A 25,291-nucleotide genomic window follows, 5' to 3' on the forward strand; every position below is an offset into this window, starting at 1 on the left:
AATAGTGCATAATAATCAATGTTGATGTTAATCAATTAGATGTCCCAGACACTACTATTAATAATACAGCAGCCCCTCGTTTATCGCTGGTGTTACGTTCTAAAAATAACCCGCGGTAGGTGAAATCCATGAAGTAGCCAACTTTATTTTTTACAATTATTATAGATGTTAAGACTGTAAAACCCCTCACTACATGCTTTATACACTTTTCTCAGACAGGCATGAACATTTTCACACTTTTCTCTTTTGTTTAAACACTCTTAGAGTTCAAACCTTCGTAGAAACATAAGTCCAGTATTATGGAATGAAACCTAAAGGTGCATTTGAGGGTGCAAAACGTTTCGTCGGCATTGTTGTGTTTGTTTGGGAGAAAACTTACAAACATACAGTACAGCACTTCAGAGTTACACTGCTAGCGATCGAAGATTTATGTAAATTCGACAAGCTAAACGCATTCTGTACTGTACAGCAGGAGTCCCCAAGCTTTTTGCACCACAGACCACTTTAATGTCAGACAATATTTTCAGGGAACGACCTTTAAGGTGTCGCAGATAAATACAACAAATGAATAAAAAAAAGAAACTGTGGTATTTTGTAAATATAATAATAAACGTGACTTGAGCTGTGCGCCAACAACAATGACAGTGACATCCTCCTCTCTGCTTTTTAACGCTCTCTGGTCGCTATGGTAACGCGTAAATAGTTCTTTCAAAATAAGACACAGAAACTACAACCATACATTTCACACCGGAGGATCAACTCTCCCGGAACGGTACCAAAGGACTCACGGACCGGGACCGGTCCGTGGGCCTATTAGGGACCGCTCCTGTACAGGAGACACTGGATTAGATTGATTGACAATGGTCTACAGCAATCAGAACGCACAACGCGATGTACTGTAAAAATAATAATAAATCAGCAAAACAGCAAGTGTCACTTTTGGCCACGAACAAGTTAGGGGATGGTGAATTTTTTTTGAACAAACCCAGAGTGTTAAAAAAACACCCCACTTAAAACCATTTTATAGTAACAAAAACGCAATTTAGTTGTCGCTGTCAAAGTCGATTTAACCGAAGTTACGTGTTTACGGCGAGTGTGGAGGTCACGTGTTTCCGGTTACTGTGGAGGTCACGTGTTTCTGGTTACTGTGGAGGTCACGTGTTTCCGGTTACTGTGGAGCTCCACAGTGGCTGCAGCCAGGTCCTCTTGGCACTAGTGGCCTCTATAATATATGCAAATACATGCGGGCCGGAACCCCCCCCCCCCCCAGCGCGCCCCCGAACGCCAAAACAGTGCCAGCAGATTGAAACTGAAAAATGGTTTGATACCGAAAAAAAATGGATTGAAACCGAAAAAAAAAAAATTGTAAGCGAAAACAAAAAAATTACAGTTTCAATTAATTGTTTTTCACTATCAATTTTTTTTTCGGTTTCAATACAAGATTTTTCAGTACATTTATTTCAGTTACAATATTTTTTTCGGTTTCAATCCATTTTTCGGTTTCGTTTCAAGGTGGCATCGTTCTGATTCCATAGACTTCTGCTCCTGAACCTGTGCGCACAGCGTCTGCAGGTAATGTAACTTTATTTAGGTAACTTTATTTATACCCAAGGGCAAGGTAAATTTGCTTTACAGAAAAATGACAGCATTTGACATCCCTTTAAAAACACACATACCTAGTAAATATATAAAACTCACTGTGACACATGCTTTAATATTTTGAATCAAAAACAGTTCTTATTTAATTCAGTGACAGCAACGGGGACAAAGCTATTTTTATAACGCTTTGTCCTGCATCTCGGAAATAGAAACCTCCGTCCTGAGGGAAGAAGCTGAAATTCACCCCTTAGAGGATGGGAACCATTTTTAAGGATTGATAAAGCCATCCTCTGTACCTGCTCAGAGTACAGGGAGGCTAAACAAGACTGTGGCTCACCTATCAGACGACTGGACCATCTCACTATCTGATTCAGAGAGTTTTTCTCTGTGACAGAGGTCTGACCGAACCATGCCACCAAACAAAAGGATAAAACAGACTCAATAAAAGAACGAGAAAACAAAGATAAAATTTTTTGGTCAATGTGGAAATGAACAAGTTTCCTAAGGCAATAAAGGTGCTGGTGACTGTTGTATGCTCACCTTATTACTAAATTAGGCAGAGCACTCTGAATTGAATCAGGACATAAAGCACGGTCTTTATGTTGCTTTATTGAACACTGTCCATCTTACAACTAGCCACTTAACGGGGCTTCCTTCCGACAACATCCGGTTCAAAGGTCATCACCTTAAGACATAGCCATATCAATACATGACATCCCCCTTTTCCTTAGACTCAAACTTTAGTTGTAATAACTTTGATGTCTTTTTTTTTTTTTTCAACACTGAACATTCTTCTTGTCTTACTTTCTAACAAGTATATAATCTAACTGTCTCACCACACATGTACCTTTCTTTTTTCAATATATACATGTCAAAATACACATATGAACTTGAAACTTGCCAACTTTAAGTTACCTCTTCACCTTAACATATTATAGTTCATTTCACCACAAAATCACGAAACCTCTCGGGTATCTTTTTAGCCCTCTGTGATCTACTTGGTCTCTCTGGCCCCTGGGAGCCCTCTTGTGGTGTTGGAGTGAAGGTGTCAGTCTTTGTGGGTGTTTCACCTTCCTCCCTTTCAGGTATTGTGTCATAGTGTCCTTCTCTGGTCTCATTCGTCTCGTATTTCTTCACATGTGTGGTATTCCGGTGATAGCGAGCTCCTGTTGGTGATTCAATAATGACTTGGTTTCCAGTTCTGCTTACAACTTTGTGTGGTGTTGCGTTGAATGGTGTTGTAAACTTGTCCACTTTGTCTTGTTGAACCAGCACTGTGTCTCCCGAGTCAACTTTTGAATACTCAGCTCCCCTTCGTTCATCAGCATAAGTCTTTGATTTTCCCTTCTGTTCAGCGTCTCTGTCACGCACGTCCAACTCCGTTGTTTTTGCCTCACTGATGTTCGGTAACTTTCCTCTCATTTTGCGGTTGAACAGTAGTTCTGCCGGACTTTTACCCGTGGTTGGATGTTCAATGCTGCGATACACTGTTACATATTTTCTTAGCTCTCGCTTCCAGTCAAGTCCTTCGGCTTGTGCGATCCTGATTCTTTTCATCAATGATGCATTTTGCCGTTCCACTTCTCCATTTGCTTGAGCCCATTTTGGTGTAGTTCTTATATGTTTGATTCCATTAGTTTCACAATATTCTCTGAACAGCTCAGATTTGAACTGTGGGCCGTTATCAGATTTGATTGTAACTGGTAGCCCATGTCTGCTAAATATACAGTCAATAGAGTCGATGACTTTTTCAGCAGTTGTAGATGACATTACATCATACTCATAGTACCGACTGTAGTAATCTATCAGTACAAGTATTGAGTGGTTCGAAGGTAGTGGTCCCAGTAAGTCTACCGCCACATCTCGCCATGGTCCATCTGGTAAAAGTGTGTTTCTCAGTGGTTCAGGTGGATCTGGTCTGGCTACTATTTGACATCCGTGACAAGCTTTACAAAACTTTTCTGCAGCTTTGTCCATCCCTGGCCACCAAACTTTTGTTCTGAGATGCTGTTTGGTTCCAACAATTCCTAAATGTCCTTCATGAGCTAGTGACAGTGCTTGAGCTCTGAGGTTTTCTGGCAATACAATGCGAGTTCCCCGCAAAACTATGTAGCCGATGACACACAGTTCATTTGCAATGGGTGCATATGTTTTGCATTTTTCAAAGTGTCCGTTTTCAATAGCTCTTCGCACTTCTGTTAATTCTGAGTCTGTAGCAGAGGCTTCTTCAACCTCTCTTGACGTGAGTGCTTTTGGAGTAGCATTAACTGCAACAAATCTCACGTATTCTTCAGATTCATGCTTATGTATCTCTTTTGACGTGGTGTCAGCCAGCAGTCTTGACAGTGAATCCGCAATGTTTTGCTTTCCCGCAATGTGCACTACTTTAAAGTCATATGGTTGCAGTCTGAGAACCCATCTTTCTATGCGTGCACAAGGTTTAGATTTCTGGCTGTATATGACCTCTAATGGCTTGTGGTCTGTGATGAGGTCAAACTTCCTGCCATACACATATGGATGTAGTCTCTCACATGCCCATACCAGTGCTAGGGCTTCTCTTTCTGTTTGAGAATATCTTCGCTCACAGTCTGTTAAACTCCGACTTACGTAGCACACTGGTACCTCTTCTCCGTTCTGTATTTGTATTAGCACTGCGCCCAAGCCTACAGGGCTTGCATCTGCTATGACTCTGGTTGGGGCTTCTTTGTCAAAATAGGCTAGGGTACCTGCTCTGGCTAACTCAGTCTTTAGTCTTTCAAATGCTTGCTTTTGTTCTGGCCCGAATGTAAACATAGTTTCTTTTCGAGTTAAACGTCTTAGTGGTTCAGAGAGTGTAGCAAACTGTGGTATGAACCTGCTACTGAAGCCTACCAGTCCAAGAAAGCTTCTCACCTCAGTAGCATTCTTCGGTTCTCGGGCTTCCACCACAGCTCTCACTCTTTCTTCAGTCGGGCCGATGCCTTTCTGTGTCAGCAGTATTCCCATGAACACGAGTCTGTCCATGGTGAACTGACACTTCTCTGAGTTTAGTGTCAGGCCACAGTCAGAGAGTCTCTTCATCACAGCATGCAGGCGCTTATCATGTGTTTCTTGGTCTGGCGCGTGTATGATTACGTCATCTGAAATGTTCTCAACTCCTTCAATGCCAGCTAGTGCATTGGCAATCTCATGCTGATATTGCTCACTAGCTGATGAGACTCCAAATATTAGCCTTTTGTACCGGTATACTCCGTTGTGCACTGCAAATGTAGTTATCTCTCTTGACTCCGGGGTAAGCTCTAGTTGATGGTATCCCCACTTGAGATCGAGTTTGGTGAAGATTGCAGAGCCATTTAGTCCTTGCAAGATTTCATCCACAGTGGGTATGGGGTATCTTTCCCTGATTATTGCCTCATTTGCTTTTCTCATGTCTAAGCACATTCTGATATCTTTGTCACATTTCTTTGGGAGTACCACTACAGGATTTACCCAAGGTGTAGGTCCTTCTACACGTTCTATAATGTCCATGTCAATTAGTTCATTGATCTTTTTCTCCACTGCATCCCTCAAATGATAAGGTATGCGCCTCAGTGGCTGTGCTACTGGTTTCACATTTGGATCAATGTACAGGCTGATCTGTTTGGTGTTTAGTTTTCCTACTCCTTTGAACACTTTTGGATACTTTTCTTTAAGAGTGTGCTTTAAATCTGTGACAGCCGCCACATTTTCACCTATTTTCAACACTCCTAACTTTATGGCAGTCTTTTTCCCCAGGAGTGGTTCACCATTACCTCTAATCACAATAAATTCAGCCTCTTCAGTCCTGTCACCAATCTTGATTTCACATCTGAATGCGCCTTTAACCGTGAGTGCCTGTGCTGAGGAATATGCATATAAATTCCTCTGCTCTTTGGGTACATATGAGTGACATTTTATCTTTTCAGCTTTTAGCTTTTCCCATATGTTTTCTCCCATCACATTACTTGTAGCTCCAGAGTCAACTAACATTTTCAACTCTATTCCCCCAACAGAAAAGGTAAGTTTCTCAGGTATATTATCATCATTTACAGTAAATGCATAATCATCTTGTTCAACAGCATTCACATTTTGTTTCTTTTGTCTTTTTGTACGACACATTTTTGAAAAGTGGTCCTTACCATTACACTTGTGACATGTTTGTCCTCGTGCTGGGCATTTGGGATCTTTGCCCATGTGGTCAGTATAACCACACCTGTAACACTGTCTTTCTGTTTTATTATCATCTTTCATTTTTCCTTTTGGTCTGTTGTTCTTCTCTTTCTTTGCTGTAAAAATCCGGCTGACCGTGTCCTCTCCTTTCTTTTCCCCGGTGACGCTCATCGCCGCCATCTGCTCCTCCACACGTTCACAGTGTGAAGCCACCTCTAACGTGCGATTTAGAGTTAAGCCTGGACCCTCCTCAAGCAGCTTTCTCCGTACATATTCAGAAGTGCATTTACTCAGGATAGCGTCCCGTATCTGGTTATCATTGTCAGCTTGAAAGTCACAGTCTTTTGCAGCTCGCCTCAAACGTGTACAAAATTGTTGCACAGTCTCACCTGGTGTTTGGGACAATTTGTGGAAAGTTTGGCATGCGTATGCTGCATTCACTTGAGGAACAAAGTAAGTGTTGAGCGCAGTCACCGCAGCGCTGTAATCCTTTGCCTCTCCCGTCTGTGGTAGAGTGGAGAAGACGTCCTGCACGTCCTGTCCGGCCATGTGCAGTAGAAGAGCGCGTCTCCGCTGTCTGATCGCGTCTGTAGCATCATCCGTCAAAATAAGACCTTTCCCATCAGCAAACAACTCGAAGGATGTTAACCAGTGCGTCCATCTCGGTCCGAGCGTAGCTGGATCCGTGTAGCAGGCGAACGGTTGAATACCCGACTTTTCCATGTTAGCCCACAAGTTTTTTTTTTCGCTAACACCGTGCCGCCGCTGGGTCTACTTCTCACAAAAACAAATCCAGGTCCGTGTCGTCCTCGTCGCCATTGTTGTATGCTCACCTTATTACTAAATTAGGCAGAGCACTCTGAATTGAATCAGGACATAAAGCACGGTCTTTATGTTGCTTTATTGAACACTGTCCATCTTACAACTAGCCACTTAACGGGGCTTCCTTCCGACAACAACATCCGGTTCAAAGGTCATCACCTTAAGACATAGCCATATCAATACATGACAGTGACCCTTTTTACAAACTGATTTGCAATTTTGATCAAAGTTCAGTTTTTCATTGATTATGGTCCCAAGATATTTATATGATTGTACTTGCTCTATTTTCTGACCTTTAATTAAAGTGACTCCGTGCCCATTTTGTTGTTTCCTAAAATCAACAACCATGTCTTTTGTTTTAGATATGTTCAGCTGGAGATAAGACTCCTCCCACCACTGAACAAAGTCATCAATGACTGGGCCGTGGTTAGTTTCACCCTCTTTCAGTAAGCTGACAATAACAGAGTCATCTGCATATTTAATAACGACCCTGTTTTCATGTCTGCCCTGACACATGTTTGTATAGAGAGTGAATAATAAGGGCGATAGGACGCAGCCTTGAGGAGAACCTGTGGAGGAGAACACTGGGTCAGACAGAACCCCATTTATTCTCACTCTTTGTGACCTGTCAGTTAGAAAATCTAAAATCCAGCCCACCAGGTTTTTCCTGATTTCAATTTGTTCTAAAAGTCTTTTAATTAAAATATGGGGCTGTGTTGTATTAAAAGCCGAAGAAAAATCAATGAAAAGAAGTCTTGCAAAAGTCCCTTTACTCTCTACATGTTTAAGAATCAGATTTAGTAAAGTCAAAAGTGCGTCCTCCACTCCTCTGTTGGGCCTGTATGCAAACTGCATTGGATCCAGCTGACCTTCAGTCTCTTCATAATCACATTTCTGAGGATTTTTTCAAAGACTTTCATGACAACTGAAGTGAGGCAACAGGCCTGAAGTCGTTTAGATTTAGGGACAGGAACCACGACTGCTTCTTTGCAAAGAGAGGGCACATGTTGTGTTTGCAAGGATTTGTTAAAAATAACCTGAAATATAGGCCTGAGTTCATCAGCACAAGATTTAATTAGGCGGCCACTAATATTATCAGGACCTGGCTCTTGTTCACATTGACTGTATGAAAGGCCTTTTTAACATCGCTGAGTTCAATGATAAAGTGCTGAGTATCTCTCAGTTTCTGTTTCAGTTCCCAAATATCCTCGCTGAAATCAGAAGAACTAAAACGAGCATAAAACATGTTTAAAGCATTTGAAAATCTCTGTCTGAATTAAAACCATCTAGAATGACCTGACTGCTGCTCTGGGGATTTTGAAACCCTGCTATGGTTTTCATACAAGTCCAGGCAGACCCAAAAGTTTTTGCAGCAAATTTGCTTTCAAGAAGGTTTTTGTCTGTTTTGCTTTCAACATCTCGATTTTCATTTCCTTGGTAGCTGTCTGAAAATCGGTAACAGCCCCTCTTTAAAGGCCTGTCTCTTTTTCCTTAAACAGGATTTGACACTTTTAGTGACCCATGGCTTATTGTTAGCGTAAATTTTAACACGCTTACGGGGTATAATCATGTCTTTACAAAATACTGCACAGGAGCTAGTAACATCCACCAAAGCGTCGAGATCATCTCCACAAGACTGAAGACGGGGCTGTACGAAGTCACTTTATCTCTACAGGACTGTAAGCTGTCGTCTGTGAGGCGTGAGCGTGTTTGTTTGAACACAGTTCACGGTGGAGAACAGCTGCTGACATAATGTGGATCCGAAGATCCATAACTGGCCTACCTGGGGCTGAAAGTCTCCATAAATGCAGGCGTTTCGGCGGCTACACCGGCTTCCACAAGTGTGACGCTTATTTTGAGAAAATAATAGAATATACATTTATTTTTATATTTCAATATCACAATAATCTTCCAATGTAGAACTACAAGTTAAAAAAGAAGTAACATAAATCAAATCCACTTCAGCTAAATACTTCTCATTTATTTCCATCTTACATGCTGTGACTGCAGCCATTCCCACATCTCTGTGAATGGGACTCATGGACATGGATCAGTGGTTGTTGATCAATGGTCCTGAGAATCTGCATAATTAAGATGAAGGAACGGAGCTCCCAGCCCATCGTTCCTGCAGCTGCTTTCAGTCTTTATGCAAATGTCCTGTTTGTAAGACTGAAACCTGCAGCTGAGACTGAAGACGTCACCTGATGATGACGACACGTTTCTCCCACAAAACGCTGCGTCCAGATGAACAGAACCAACAGACTCACTTTCCTGGATGATTGAGATGCATCAAGACTTCATTGTGTGTTACTTCTCATTCAGCACAGACACATTATTCCTGTTAGGTCATGTCAGCTGTCACTCAGTACAAGCACAACTGTGAACAACACAAACTTCTCTTCAATGTGTCACAGAAACACTAAGTGTGAGAGCCTGTATGACACACAGGACAGACTGTAAGCTCTGCTGGCTGCACAGCACTTTGTAGCAGTTTTCCAACATGTCCTCCACCCGTGATGTCAGTGGTGGGACCCCAGTCACAGCACTCAGCACCACCTCCTTTAAATGTATTTTATACCAGTTACTCCCGTTACTCGGTGCAACGCTTCTTAAATGTGTTTTTTCAGGATAAAACACAGCAGGTGGTGTAGAGAGGACGTCAGCTGACGGAGCAGAGGGAGGCAGACTGTGGATAAATGACAGAGTGAGAGGAGAGCAACCATGACAGAAGCACAGGTGTGGCAGATAGAAGTGGCTTTATAGACACTTATTGTCAGTCCTCGTGCATGCTGTGGAAATAAGTGTCTGTGTCATGAGGTGACATGTGAGCTTATCTTTGGTCAATAAAGCTGAACGACCAGTTTTCACTTTGCTTGTTACGCTTGTTTAGTGACGTCTGGGTTTCTGTGGAGCCCGAATTTTGATGAGTTCTGGTGAAATCATCTGAGATCATCTGAGCATCGGTGAAGAGTCAGCAGAGAAAGTGTGGGACAGAAGTTTGCTTTGGACACATGGACTGAAATCAAAAAGTAACAAACAGGATTTCCAATGGACAGTATGGAGAAGTGAAAGTACACAAAGGCTGTGCTGGAACACGTGTGTTACACTTTTTGACAGCTGAGAACAAAACACAATATTTTGCATCATCTCTGCAGTGTCTCTTCTTTCCTCTGCTGTTGTGCTTTTAGTTCCAAACTGTTTCAAATGGTTTGTCAGCAAGCTGACCTCTGACCTCTGCAGTACTAACTCCTGACCCGTACAAAGAGCGGGCGTTTCTGACCTTTGACCTGCAGCTGTATGTCTCTCAGTCTCAGTTCTTCTCTCCGTCACTGATGGAGCAGGTGTAGTTGCTGCTGACAGTCAGTCGTTTGTTTTCTCAGAGTGAGGCTGAAGTCTGAACTGTTCAGAGCATCAGGTCTCATCAACGTGCGCTGCTGTAACGCCGCTTTGTCCTCTGAGATCACCAGGTATGAAACCTGAGTGCTGACAGAGCAGCATGTTCCCCCTCATTCACCTCCACCACCACAGCCAAGGCATGCTGGGAAACTGAGGACACACAGACGGAGAACTGAAGTGTCTGCTGTGTGTTCATCTCAGAGTCCTCACAGGTGACACATTAGCTCCAGAACACCAAGCCAGGTGTTTGAAGCCTGACAGGGATTCTTCCCATCCAGAGGGAGGATTTAGCTGCACAACAATGAACATTAGTGTGTAGTTTAGAAACACAGACTGTGCCTGCACTGCATCTAGTGAAGAAAACTGTTACTGCGAGAGAACGAGGCTCCTTTAAAGCAGCTGATATTAAGGTTGAAAAATCAACAATAAGCTGATGTAATCAACGTTTCACAAAATGGTCAGCAGCTAAAATCTGGAGCCGTTCTTTGGTGGTAATTAACAGTTTGTTCTTGTTAGCTAATTATGTAATTAAAGGTATCAGCAGAAGCCTTGTGTTGAAAGCCCATTCACTCACACATTCACACAGTATGTGTGTGTCTGTGTTACACTGTGGACATCCCTTCTGTTGGAGCGCCATCTTGTGGCAGGTTTAAGAAATGTTCTTCTTGTAAATCCAAACTGATGCACCTCCATAGCAGACTGTGGAGGCTTTCAGTGACATGAAGACTTGATTTATACTGTCATATTCTCCTGTTACACAAAGCACAGCACGCTGAACATGGATGAACTGAAACTCCCAGCATCTGACTGAGGAAAAGCACAAATCATTCTCACACTGACTCCTGCTTGATTTTAGATTTGCTTTCAAATCCTCACACTTTCATATGAAGCACTAAATGGGCTCCAGACTGTTTATCTCAGCTTCCTGTCAAACACACTGCTGCTCACACCGAGGCTCAGTTTACTCCTCCAGCCTGGCTTAACCTGCTGTCTGTTAAAAACAGTCCCACACTCCTCTGTTTAATCCTTCTGATCAGACTCTTTGATTTTGTATTGTTTTTACCTGAAGTTGTGTTTTTGACATGGTTCTGTCTGTGAAATAAACCTCACACACACACTGCTACAGTCCTTCATACACTTAGAAACGAAGCTGCTCCTTTCCTCAGTGCTGACACATAAAGAAGAGTTGGTTTTATATCCAACACGTCTCTGTTCCAGAAAACAGCTTCAGCAGCCTCTGAGTCTGAACTTGGAGTTGGTTATAAGCCACAGGCCTGTGTGCACAGCAATGAGGAAATATAATGCAGTAAGTGAAACATGGATGTGTGGAACAGATTATCCCAAAGGTTGATTCTGTTCATCTGGACGTTCTCAGTGAAACATTTGGTCTCTCGGTCAGGTGACTCCTTTAGTCTCAGCTGACTGCAGGGTTCCAAACCTTTGTCACTGGATCACTCACTTCATCTCCAACGTGTCCCTGACACAGACAGCTGGAGCCGTTACAGCAAAATCATTGATCATCGTTTTTAGAACATTAGCTGGTGTTGGTGGGCAGGCTAGCAGTGCTAATTGTTAGCACTAGTTCTGCTGCTCTCCCTTTGTCTCTGTTATTGTTGGTCTTTAGTGAACAATATAAAGTGTCTTCATGAGACTGTTGCCTAATGTTCAAATGTAGATAACACCACCTGCACCAACCTGTTACACAGCACAACCCTCTGGTGTAGCTTTGGCTGGAGCACATATTGGCAGCTCCAGTGACATCACCACTCCATGGTGACATCATCTCTACAGACTGTGGCTGTTACATATCCTCACCTGGTAATAATAAGACTGTCCTCAGCTGCACACAGCTCCAAGATGAACAAACTGAAGTAAATACAAATTAGAGTTACGATAGATTGAAATCTTGTAATCAGAGCTGATTCTTAGTGAAACTCTCACAACATCATATCATGATCCTGGGTTAGTGTCTCGGTCTCAAATCACAACATCAGCACAGGCTTGGCTTGGGTGAGGTATTGAGTGGTTCTTGTCCATGACAGCTGCAGGTACAGTGCCATCAGCCATGCTGCACCACATGTCTGCCCAGGAACATTAGTGTGGCTGAGTCTCATGTAAACATTGTGCTAAAGTGGTGGGAAAGTGGCTGCAATACTCTCAGTATGATATCCACAAACCTCTGAGTGTCACAGAGTGGGCCTGTGCTCAGCTCACTGTGCCCCATTGAATTCTACTTGCATAGTTTTACAAGTAAAATTAAATATACAAGTTGCTCAATGATAAGTTATTGTAGTAACAACTAAGTCCATGGTTATTATTTGTTAATAGTAGCTTAAAGCTTCTGCACCAATCATGGAGCACCAGGTTTAGAGCATGTGGATCTACAAAAGTAAGTCCCAGTAAGATGGGCTGAGCCTTACATACTAGAAGAAACATGTCATTCCCAGCAGATGAAGCGCCCTTTAAAGCAGGATCTCACTTTAAACCTAAAGAACTTGCTATGAGCATGCAGTGCATTCATGGTTATTATTCATACGATTGTGGGTAGCTAATAAAGTGCAACTATCACATTACATTTTATTATTAAATTGTTGTTAACAATCCCTTTACTTCTGCTTATCTAATTCATGGTTGCAGGATGGCTGACAGCTTCCATTAGGCAGGAGGTAATGTCCATTCTGGCCACAGTGCAACCCACAATGTGTAACTGACACTATTATATTGCATTATGTCACATTGTTACATCTTTTTAATAAATGATGACAGTCAGCTGAATTTGCTGCCCCCTTGGTGGAGGACATCAGGATCAGCAGCTGCTGCTCCATCACAAACACCACAGAAGAAGAACAACACTGGATCAGATTATCTGGATGTGTTTGACAGGGACAGTGTTCAAGTTCATGGACATCAGGACAAAAACAGACGATGGAAACCTGCCAGATTTGAGCTAAACTGCTCGTTTCCATGTGTAGTCCCTGGGAGGTCACATGACCAACAAAGACACACAAGCTGTGTCCCAAAACGTCGGCTGCATCCTCCAGAGGCCGCATTTGAAGGCCGATGACGTCACAGCCAGGCGACGAAGGCTGTCCTGATTCCTCGACTCCTTCAAATGCGTCCTTCATTCCCCCGAATTTGAAGGATGGGTCGAGTGTGTCCTTCGTGGCCCACCATATCCCAGAATTCATAGCGCGGCCCAGCCAAATTTCAGCTGCCAACAATGGCGGCCGCTACTAAATTTTAAAATTTAACGAGGGAGTACTACTTACTTACAATTCCTTACACTATATAATTTTCCCGTCAGTGTTGGGGAATTCTCAATGGTGCTTGGTGCCATACCCTCAGGGACTTTAATGTTATATAAAAACACTGACAGCTCAATATCTGCCTCAGTCACTCTCCCTGATCCAGCTGAGTCAGCAGTGGGAAAAATCTGCTTTTCACAGGAACTTGGTAACAGCAATAAGAGAATACGTAGTTTATTCCAAGAAGATATCATGTCTCTCCCATATATAGAATATCTTACTGGAACCGACATGTTCCAGATATCACCTGGAAGACAGTCTGGATGATCCCATAAATATCTAATTGTGAACAAGGTGAAGGAAATCTCATATCATCAGCTCATCCAGAAACTGTGGCACATCTCTTTTGGTTCCTCTACACAGAGATTCTGGAAGAATTTAGCAGTTTTGTTATTGTCTATAGTTTAAGGGAGTTTTCTTTACGATGGGAAAATGTTTTATTCTTTTTCTTTAAGTTCCCCAGGAAGAATGATAAATGTTTTTTTATAAAAAAAATTGTTAATACTTTTAGCTATTTTATATCCATGAATGTAAGTTTATTAATAAAACACCATATTTCTGCCTTTTTATAAGGATATGAATTGTACATACAATCAATTTCAGACTCAACCAACAAAAAGCCTCTCAGAACAATATTTATATGTTGATTTTTTTCGCCTACTCATATCATAATTTTTTTACTCCTGGTTCTCTATGTTCATGTTCTGTTCTTTTGTAAACTTCATCTGTTTGTATGTTGTATACTCATTGAGTTTCAATAAAGTTCAATTTAAAAAAAGGTACGTTCTAAACGAAGCTTCAGACGTCACTGATCACGTGACTCTGGCCAAACGAATCAAGCCTCGACACGGTGCTTCTGAAGCAACGCGTTGATCTTTCTGACACACGCACCGGAGCGTCAGCTTCAAGCGGACCATCACTACGTCTCACATCTAAAGGTGTCAAGGTAACTTTGAACTGAGTTCAGTCAATCTGGAGTTTTTCCAAGTTTTCTGTTGCTCTCTGTGAGAGAAGAGCGTTAAAGGCGGGGCTCTCCAGAGTCCAGCAAAACAGGAAACCACAGCTGGGTGTGTGTAAGTGTGCAAACCAATAGAATGCGTCGTGGTGGGGGGGGGCATCACGGGCAAGAAAAAAATAAAATAATCGGTCGTACCCATGCTTCCCCGACGTCATGCCAGTGCATATTGGGAAATTCGTAGGCACCGATCGGTTTTCTATCAGCCATTTGCTGGGAGTAAGGGCGCCCTCCGTTTGCGAGGTGCGCCTGCTGCTGGCGGCACAGGGAGGAGGAGAGGGCGGGGCGGCGGGGAGTCTCTGGCTGGCTGGAGCGGCATCTAATAACCAACTCGCAAAACAAAATAAAAACAACAAACAGATATTATGATACAGACTTATAATCTGCACCGATGTTTTTTCTAAATTCTATAAAGTGAGCGCGAGAGCCCTCGGTGCGCCTGCGCGCTGCTGAAGTCAAAGTAAACTTTATTGTCATCTCCGCTACAGACAGTCCAGCATATAGAGAGACGAGACGACGAGGCTGCAGTTACAGCGGTGCAAGTAAACAAACAATAAATATAAGAAGAGTAAGAAAATAAATCTACACTTTAGGACTCGGGGTAAAGGATCAATAACAATTTAAATTTATAATTTACAGTTTGATGATTTAAAGTCTCACACAACCCGTCAAAACGGGCGGGGCCGGCTGCTTCCAAGTAGAGCGCATTTCATTTATAATGATGTAAATCCAAGCCCATCATGGATTCACGATCTGAATCCTGGGTTGTGTGAAATCCCAGAAATCAACCTTAGACAAAGTGAATCTGTGAACTAAGGTGTAGGTCTGTTAGGTTAATTGTGCTGATCCTCGGGTTGGGGGATTTGTGTTTGTACTGGAGCGCAAAATTCAAACCAATGGACAACAAAAGTTCAAAGCCATCAGGTGCTCAGGTTAGAAAAAAGAGAAAAGATGCAGGTAAGCAGACGTGTGATTGGATAATGGCAGCTCATCCTGAACCAATCAGACTAAACGCCAAACAATACATTATGTTACAGATTTTAATATTAATTAGTCATTGTTACTTGTTGATTTGTCCTTTTCTCATTGTGTGACGAATTATGACGACTGTTTGGTAGCTGTTATTGTCTCTCTCTCTCTCTTCATGTGTGTTTCTCTGGTGAAACAATAGTTTTGTGTTAATGTTAGGGCTGCACGATTTTGCATAAAATGAGAATCACGATTTTTTGGCTTAGAATTGAGATCATGATTCTCTCATAACAATAAATAAACATAAAAACAACAAACGTCTCACGTTTTGTTGTTGCAGCAAAATGTTGTAGTGCTTGAAATTCCGTCTCCACCGTTGCTCGACGCTGCGTGTACAGAGCAGGTAGTGCAACAATAGAAAAATAGTTGCGGGACGGCACTGTGTAGCGTTTGTCTAGGGTGTTGATCGTTTTCCTAAATCCCTCGTTTTGCACAGTGTTGATGGAGCCATATCTTTGGTCAGGTGATAAGTGATAGCCTCCGTAATGTCTTTGTGCCTGCGGGAGTTCGACGGGTATAGGGAAGCGCTGTATAAGGTTCCCGTTATTGATGTTTGGGTGGTTGACCGGGACGGATTTTCTCCTGTCACTTTCTCGTCATCCCTGACGTGCTCTCCGTTGTTGTTTCCCTGCTAATTTTAGCATCACACGGCACAGCTTCTGTATCACGTGGTATAAGGCTCCGCCCTTGTCATTTGTTGAGCAGGAAGAGTGAGCGCTTGTTTTTATGCAGAGTACGTCCCGGATCAAAATGTGAAGTTTTACAAATCACCACTCCTGTTATTCATGATGATTTCAATAACATCACATAATAACATGTAACATCCTATAAGCACAGTCTGCCTGTGTCTTTTCTCTGCAAATGAACATTTTCAGCCAATATAGGTAATACATCAACATGGCTGCCGTGGCTAAGTTAGGAATATTTATAATGTCATTTCCAAAACTTGCATATGATCTGCAATTTGTAGCAGATCTACTGACTGTCACAGAGCAGCTGGAGCAGTCTCAAATGCAGGTCAGTCCACTGCTGCCACCTGTGGCCAAGTGCCATAGCTAATGCTGGATGAACTCGTGACACATCTGCACCTGTTTCTATGAACACATTGAGCAGAGTCTGAGTGGCTGCACTTACACTGGTGCATTCAAACATATTGAAAGATGCCAGCGATGTGGATTGTCAAGACTCAAACCAACCATTGAGCAAAGACAGCAGGATCACTTGTTTCTGTTTGTTATACAGCCAGATTTACTCGTGACACACATGTGCAGCTGCTTTATCACCTATTCTGAATTTGTTTCAAGCACAATACATTTGTTACACATGTTGGGATATTGTATTTGTTTTAAATGTTATATCCCTATGTGGTATGTGACTTGTGTTGCCATGACGCCAGGTCTCTCTTGGAAATGAGATTTTTAATCTCAATGAGATTTTTTTTTTTACCTGGATAAATAAAGGACTAATTCGTAACTTTCAGTGTTTTCCGGTCTTCCAAAAGAAGAAAAAGCTTCAACTACATGACATGCAGTTGTGTATTTGTTTTCACCTTATCATACACTTGAAGTTTTACAAATCACCACTTCTTTAGTGAATATCATTTCAGTCTCAGACAATCTCGTTTCTCTTACAGAGGTTGAATGCACCTTCTGCGGATGGCGGTACCACACAGTGTGCGTGGACTTCCCCTGCACAGAAGGCAAATGCTGTGAATGCTAAATAAACAGAAACAAATGATCCCTGTTGTCTTTGCTTGATGATTGGTTTGAGTCTTGACAATCCACATTGCTGGCGTTGCATCTTTCAATGGCAGCAATGGCAGGTATCAGTGCTCAAACCTTTTGTGTTTGTTTCCAACAAGTTGCCCACCTCGGGAAACAAAAATGTGTTCTTTTACTTGTCAGATGAACATATGAGCCACTTTGACTCTTCAGTGCAGTGTGGAGCCTAACAAAGATCTGTTTTGTGTCCCAGCTGATCAGCAGGAGGAGGAGAGTCTGACGGAGCAGCAGAGGAACATTTTCAGCTACTTGGATTCAGCTCAGCCACTACAGAGGAAACAATGAGCTCAACACAGAAGGTGACAGACAGAGCAGGACCATATGACCAAAGATATTTATCACCATATACATTTGAACATTTGCCATAACGATGTAGCTGACGATAGAATTGACACCAGACAAAATACTTTACAGCTGCACAACTTTATTAAAAACCCATCAATGTATTTTCACTGAAACAAGCAGCTGTTGTTTATGTGCATTAAAGTTATATAAAAATGTAACAGTGCAAATGCAAATTCCTCACTGACAGTTTAACCAAAAGGTGTTTCCAGTGGAAACTGGCCGACACATCCTGAGCATAACCATGTATAATATCCACTAAACTTCAGAAGAGGTTATACAGTCGTGGCCAAAAGGTTTGAGAATTGCATAAATATTGGAACCTGGAGAAGTTGCTGCTTAAGTTTTTATAATAGCATTTTGCCTGCACTCCAGAATGTTATGAGGAGTGATCAGATGAACTGCATCGTCCTTCTTTGCCATGAAAACGAACTTAATCCCCAAAAAGCCTTACCACTGCATTTCATTGCTGTCATCAAAGGACCTGCTGAGACCATTTCAGTGATCGTCTTCTTAACTCAGGTGAGAATGTTGGCGAGCACGAGGCTGGAGATCATCATGGCTGTATCCCGATTCAGGTTCTGCAGCTTTAAAGTCCTCAAGGGCCGCGTACTCAAAGACCGCTAAGGCCGAAGTGCTGACTTCTGCTAAATGGGTCAAACTGGGCAGAAAGTCTACAAACACATAACATCCTTATAGAATATGATGTAACACTATAGATCAACTTAGCTCAGAATATATAAAGCATATAAACAGTTACAGCAATGTGATGCAACAAACACAGCAGCTACTGATCCAAAATACTCAAAGCTTCATAGAACTGAAACCAACATTTATTTTAACTCCATTCTGCTGCTGATACAGACTTTAGGTTTCTGAACATTAAACTTGTTGCTGCCTTTCATAGTGTGTAACTTGAAGGCCCTGAGTAATTTCTCCCACACTGGAAACACTGGGATGATCACATTATTTGAACATTACCTAATAAGACTGATTCAGGACAGACAGTTATGTTAAACTTTCCTAGCAGTCCTTCACAAACAGGGAACAGTCTGTCTATTCTCTCCATCTGTCAGCTGCTGCTGGCTCTTCCTCCTCCTCTTCCTCACACACTGCTGAGTTTGTCCTGGTGGATCATCAGGGGTGCAAAGCCTCACAGATGATGTGCAGCAGTGGGTCCCTCAGTCTGTCCTCACTCTGGACACTTGCAGTCGTCACACATGGAAATCAAATGTGTGATAAGCTGCAGGATTCAAACACAAGTGTAACTTATAAACACATGTTCATACTTTTATTCCACAATCAGAGAGAAAGAAACAGAGAGAGAGTGCAGGACAGACAGACAGGTGACAGTCTCAGGTGTACACACTGCTACACAACAGCACCAGAGAAGCAGGATTTAGTGTTTGTGTTATTACGAGTGTGAACAAGAAGAGTTCCCAGATGGTGCAGTGGACACATGTGTGACTGCTGTGATTAAAGCATCTTTCTTTCAGCTTAACGAGTGAACCGTCAGCTCGTTCAAACACACGTTAAAGTCTGTTTGGCTCGACACCACCGAACAGAGGCAGCAATATAACACAGCTAACATTAACAGTGCAGTGAATCCTGCTTGTGCCGTGATGTTCAGGACTGCAAACCGAGCAGCATCACTGACTTTCAGCTTGTTGTGTTTGTGGATAAATGACTGACTTTAATTATCCACAAAATCATCACATTCTCTGTCAGATTAAGGTCGACTATTGAACGGTGTATATTTTAAAGGCTTTAAAACCAAGTTAACGCTGAAAGTACAAACATCACTAATGTCACATAACTCTGCCGACAAGGCATAGCTATGGCTATGAAATGCTCTTTGTGTATCACTTCTTCATTATGAAAGATGTCATTAATGCACTAGTAATGTCTCATCTGGAGTATTGTTCAATCATTTGGTCAGCAGCTAATAAGACAGATCTTAACAGACTTCAGTTAGTCCAGAATAAGGTGTCCAGATTAGTGTGAAGATGTTCATACTATACTAATATTGATAAAATGCATAATAACCTTTCTTGGCTTCCTGTACAGGCTAAAATATTCTATGGCTTACTTGTAGTTCTAAAGAAAGCAATTCTGTTAAACACACCACATTTATTCTGCTCAGCTGCAGTATCCAGATGAAATACATCATCATATTACACAGTTTTCAACAAGCTGCAATTTAGTAAATGCTCGAGTTAAAAGTAACATTTTGTAAAACTGTTACATTTAGAGCAACTTTTAAGTGGAATAAGTTGCCTTAAAAAATTAGAGAATTATTCAAAACTTCAATGAACACTTAAAAGCCGATTTACAGAGCTTTTAGTTGTTGTAAATATTGTAAGACATGATTTGTTTTTGAAATTTGTGTAATGTGCCTCAATGTTATTGATATCAATATTATTGATTGCTTATATTTTAACAATTGTGAAACCTCACTGTGGATGTAAGAGTGAAATTATGTGGATATCTTGAATCCACTTTATTGTGTAATATTTTATGTGAGTATTTGACGGAAGACGAGCAACATCTGTTGTGGAAGCTAACGGGGTTCCTTTAGAATAAACAAACACAGGATTTATTATCACTGAATAATTATGTATAAATCTATACAAATTATAGAAATATGTAATAGGAAACAACAAAATGATCTAAATTATAAAATAGTGTGTGTGTGCGTGTGTGTGTGTGTGTGTGTGTGTGTGTGTGTGTGTGTGTGTGTGTGTGTGTGTGTACAATCAGGAGGGATGGGCATGATTTTAGTGTTTGAACAGTCATGAATTATCTTTAACAGCAGGTTGGATGTAATGTGTTAGAACTACCAGCAGGTGGGGATAAGAGACCTTTAAGGTGTTTGGTGCCACGCTCCACCTTCAGGTTTAAAACTAGTGTTAATGGAGTTTGAAGGTTGAGTTTGTTCCACGACTGCATTTCACTCACTGCCTCTGTTTGTATCTCTGTCACTGCAGGACCAACATAGAGCCAGAAGTCAGCGCTCTCAGGAGGCCGACAAACCTCACAGAAGAAAGGGAGAGAAAAAACACACCTGTGACGAGTGTGGGAAGGGTTTTACTGTGAGGGCTAAACTAAAACAGCATCAGGTCATCCACACTGGAGAGAGACCGTTCAGCTGTGACTTGTGTGGAAAGTCTTTTTCCTGGAAGGGTTACCTAAAAAGACACCAACTCATCCACAGTGGAGTTAAAGCGTACAGCTGTGATCAGTGTGGCAGAGCTTTTACTCAAAGTAGCAACTTACAGAAGCATCTAGTTACCCACTCTGGAATTAAGCCATACAGCTGTGATCAGTGTGCCAGAGCTTTTACTCGCATGAGCCACTTACAGAGTCATCTAGTTACCCACTCTGGAATTAAGCCATACAGCTGTGATCAGTGTGGCAGAGCTTTTACTCGCATGAGCCACTTACAGAGTCATCTAGTTACCCACTCTGGAATTAAGCCATACAGCTGTGATCAGTGTGGGAAGGGTTTTACTGTGAGGGCTAAACTAAAACGGCATCAGGTCATCCACACTGGAGAGAGACCGTTCAGCTGTGATTTGTGTGGAAAGTCTTTTTCCTTGAAGGATTCCCTAAAACAACACCAACTCATCCACAGTGGAGTTAAAGCGTACAGCTGTGATCAGTGTGGCAGAGCTTTTAGTCACAGTAGCCACTTACAGAGGCATCTAGTTACCCACTCTGGAATTAAGCCATACAGCTGTGACGAGTGTGGGAAGGGTTTTACTGTGAGGGCTAAACTAAAACAGCATCAAGTCATCCACTCTGGAGAGAGACTGTTCAGCTGTGACTTGTGTGGAAAGTCTTTTTCCTTCAAGGGTTCCCTAAAAACACACCAACTCATCCACAGTGGAGTTAAAGCGTACAGCTGTGATCAGTGTGGCAGAGCTTTTACTCAAAGTAGCAGCTTACAGAAGCATCTAGTTACCCACTCTGGAATTAAGCCATACAGCTGTGACGAGTGTGGGAAGGGTTTTACTGTGAGGGCTTCACTAAAACAGCATCAGGTCATCCACACTGGAGAGAGACCGTTCAGCTGTGACTTGTGTGGCAAGGGTTTTACTCTGAAAGCTTCACTAAAACAGCATCAGGTCATCCACACTGGAGAGAGACCGTTCAGCTGTGACTTGTGTGGGAAGGGTTTTACTCTGAAAGCTTCACTAAAACAGCATCAGGTCAGCCACACTGGAGAGAGACCGTTCAGCTGTGACTTGTGTGGCAGAGCTTTTTCCTTCAAGCCTTCCCTAAAACAACACCAACTCATCCACAGTGGAGTTAAAGCGTACAGCTGTGATCAGTGTGGCAGAGCTTTTACTCACAGTAGCAGCTTACAGAGGCATCTAGTTACCCACTCTGGAATTAAGCCATACAGCTGTGATCAGTGTGGCAGAGCTTTTACTCACAGTAACAGCTTACAGAGTCATCTAGTTACCCACTCTGGAATTAAGGCATACAGCTGTGACATCTGTGGAAAAACTTTCAGCCAGAGAGGGAGCCGAAATACACACCTACGCATTCACACCAGACATGATGTGTACTGCTGTGAACAGTGTGGCAAATACTTTACAACAGACGCACACTTACAACAACACATGTTTACCCACACTGAGGAGAGACCTTATCAATGTGACCTGTGTGAGAAGACTTTTAAATCTCCACGTTACCTGAGCCTACACCAAGAGATCCACACCAGAAAGAGACTCTACAAGTGCAGCTACTGTGAGGTATGTATTTATATTGTTATCTTGTCATTTTAGCCTGACTGTTTGGAACAACTCTGCTCATTAAACTGTGTTAGCATGTTAGCAATTCTACTGCATGGAAAAGCAGCTCTGAGTGATTGTTCAGATTTTCCTTTCAGTTATGATTTTAGTATTACTGTAGTATTATGGTGGTAGTATTGTAGTTATTGCAGCCCAGTAAACTGAGTGTGTTAACTGAAACAGTCAAATGTAGTTGGACGTCTGCAGAGATGCTCTTTATTTCAGGCGACGTTCAGGATACAAATGTTGAAGGACTGACTTACACTGTCTTTGTGTCTTTGTTTAGAAGCAGAGCGACACAGATGGATCCAGTTCTCAACCCTGTCATCACTGTGGTGGTGGGAAAGACTTTCATTGTGACCTCTGTGGAAAAACTTTCAGTTGGCAAAAGACCCTAAAAAGACATCAACGTAGACACACTGGAGACAAACGGAAATACTGCAAAGAATGTGGGAGAAGCTTCACCACACCAAGTGATTTAAAACAACATGAACTGATTCACAGTGGGGTTAAAAAGCACCTCTGTGATCAGTGTGGGTCATCCTTCACCACTGCAGGTCAGCTTAAATCACACAAACGAGTCCACACAGGAGAGAAACCACACAAGTGCAGACACTGTGAGAGAAGCTTCTCACAGTCAGGTCATCGTAACATTCATGAACGTTCACACATGGAAGGAAACTACAGCTGTGACCAGTGTGACAAGAGCTTCAGGAATCTCAGTTCATACTCTGCACACAAACGATCCCACGTTACTAATAAACTGTTTCACTGTTACCAATGTGCCCAAACATTCACCTCATTGTCTGCTCTGTGCAAACATCAGCGCGATCACTCAGGGCTGAAATCACTCCCATCACTGGATCACAGTGAATCTGAAGACACAGAAAGATCCTCTGGTTTCTGTGTCAGACTCAAAAAGCTTGAGATCAGGCTCCACAGAGTTCAGATAGAATCATTTAAACTTGTGTTGAACTGAACTGGTTGCTGGGCTGAAATTCTACATAATACAGATCTACATGGGATCTTCTTTTCTGTTTTTTACTGAGTCAGTTTTGTCCTTTTTTCTCTGTCCTGATTTTGCTCGTCTGTAAATGATTGAAACTCAGTCAAATAGTTCATTGTTCTCCAGCAAAACGTTTTGGAAACTCATGTTTAACCTTTAAAACTCTGACATGTTTTAGCACACAAGGCTTAATCGGGGAGTTCACTCATGATTGGACCATGAGAACAAAGGTTTTTAGTTCTTTCAAAGAGAGTCTTGGAGATGTTTGATGTTTCTGTTTTTCTGAAACCACCTGAAAGAAAAACTATTTTTCTTGCTTTATGTAGTGTGGAAGTTTTTAATGTTTCTTCATCTGTGATGTTCTTGAATGTGTTCACGTGAAGATGGTACAAATAAACTGTCCTTTCAGCTTTAGCTCCTAATTTATTCATTATTTATGGATGTAGCACAGCAGCCGTCTCTTGATTAACACATGGAGGGCTCGGGATCTGATGGTGTCGTCTCCCTAATTTGCCCACTCAGTAAATCTCACTCATGGCCAAGAAATTGAAATAAACCTTGTTTCCCTGCTGGATAGTGATCCACTGTAACTCTGCTCCTCCTTCCTGTTTAGGATTTCTGTGGCTGAAGTAAAATTCCCTCCATCCATCACTTATCCCAGCTAACCCAAAGTGAAATAAAGTTTTGCTCGTCTTAAAAAAGCATTACAATAATGGGCATTACCAATGCAAACTGAATGATACAGAAGATGAAAGAAGAGACTTTGATCAGTTAATAAAGCTCATGATCTTGATTCATTGTGGCTGCTACACAGATACTTCTGGGTCACTTTTCTCAGTTAGGAACCTTCCTCACCAAACTGACTGTTGGACCACACCCCTGGTTTTATGAGAAATTATTTCAGCCATGATTTCTCTTCCTGTATTTCAGAGTAAAGACTGAAGTGACAAATGGAAGCATGTTTAAAAAACACAATGTGAGAGAGACGTTGAGGTCCTTAGAAGTTACCCTGGGTTTTTCTGTCACCCTGCTAGATGTTACACACCTTGTTATTGGACTGATTTCTACTGCTGGGCCCTATTTCAAGAAGCCGGTTTAGAAAACCCAGAGTGAAAAACGATACTCAGGGTTGAGTAACCCCGAACTGTCCAACTCGGAATATTCGGTTTCAGAAAGGCTGATAACAATTAGTTCAATCAACGCTGAGTTGCTTTAACCCCAAGTTAAGCGCGCGCACGAGGATACATAAAGCCCTGATTAGTGGAGTAGTGGAGCACAGATTAAGCAAGTCACCATGGAGACGGAGGGAAAGAAGGCGCGGTCAATGTATTTTACAGCGCTTGAGGCTGAAATTCTGATGGCAGCATATGCCGATAACATGCGGAATTTTGCGGAAAAAAAGTAACACAGCCACAGCTGCAAAGTAAAAATGAAATATAAAAATAGAGTCCAAACAGGTAAGGTGTAATTGTATTACGAGCCATAGTGCTTGGTCTGTTTGTCCGATGTAAATCAATTGCAGTTAGAGGCTACATTAATTTTCTTTCTGTGAGCACTTATTGCAATTATCTGAGCACATTACAAGTACATATTTGCTTAATCTGTATGCTCAAATGTACCCATTATAGCCACTAGAAAAAAAGCAGAGGCCCGAAAAACAGGTGGGGGTCCTCCACCACCACCACTCACAGAGGCTGAGTAGTTGGCTTCCACATTTGTGATAATGTTGGCATCACATATGATCTTCACAGTGCAGAGAACACAAATTAGCATCCATTACTATAATGAAATAATTTGTTAGTTTGAAATGCTACAGGGAACTATGTACCTGTACATTAATGCTGTGGAAAGACTTCCTGTTCACATAGTCTCCTTCATTTACTGAAGGAGCAATGATTGGAATGTGAGTGCCATCTATACAGCCAATCACGCCTGTGAACCCTGGAAATGAATGTAAAATTTAAGTAGTAGTTCAAGTATCACCACATCATGTATTAAGTTTTGTTCATCCTGATACCTGCAATTTTGTG

General features: G+C 42.0%; 2 protein-coding genes across 5 annotated transcripts in view; both read left to right on the forward strand.

Moving 5' to 3' along the window:
• Positions 1 to 25,291, forward strand: part of LOC308403419 (NACHT, LRR and PYD domains-containing protein 12-like) — a 420,441-nt gene that overhangs the window by 25,288 nt on the left and 369,862 nt on the right. The gene's annotated exons all lie outside the window — the stretch shown is intronic.
• Positions 14,121 to 23,675, forward strand: LOC308403526 (uncharacterized protein). Of its 4 annotated transcripts, none has more exons than XM_080893017.1 (4): positions 14,121 to 14,235; positions 17,308 to 17,413; positions 20,444 to 22,216; positions 22,542 to 23,675. In XM_080893017.1, exons 2-4 carry the CDS (start codon positions 17,396 to 17,398, stop codon positions 23,232 to 23,234), a joined length of 2,484 nt encoding a protein of 827 aa, XP_080749143.1. In that variant the 5' UTR covers positions 14,121 to 14,235; positions 17,308 to 17,395; the 3' UTR covers positions 23,235 to 23,675. The 4 variants fall into 4 exon arrangements, with proteins under 4 accessions (XP_080749143.1, XP_080749146.1, XP_080749144.1 ...); XM_080893020.1 differs by having other exon boundaries at positions 22,545 to 23,675; XM_080893018.1 differs by lacking the exon at positions 14,121 to 14,235 and adding an exon at positions 16,967 to 17,032.

This window comes from Rhamphochromis sp. 'chilingali' (genome assembly GCF_963969265.1).
Source record: "Rhamphochromis sp. 'chilingali' genome assembly, chromosome: 1".
NCBI lineage: Eukaryota > Metazoa > Chordata > Actinopteri > Cichliformes > Cichlidae > Rhamphochromis > Rhamphochromis sp. 'chilingali'.

Bases quoted from the DNA above. Each gene is read 5' to 3' on its own strand.
- LOC308403526 (XM_080893017.1), top strand. The intron at 22,217-22,541 runs GTATGTATTTAT...GTCTTTGTTTAG, and splicing joins ACAAGTGCAGCTACTGTGAG to AAGCAGAGCGACACAGATGG.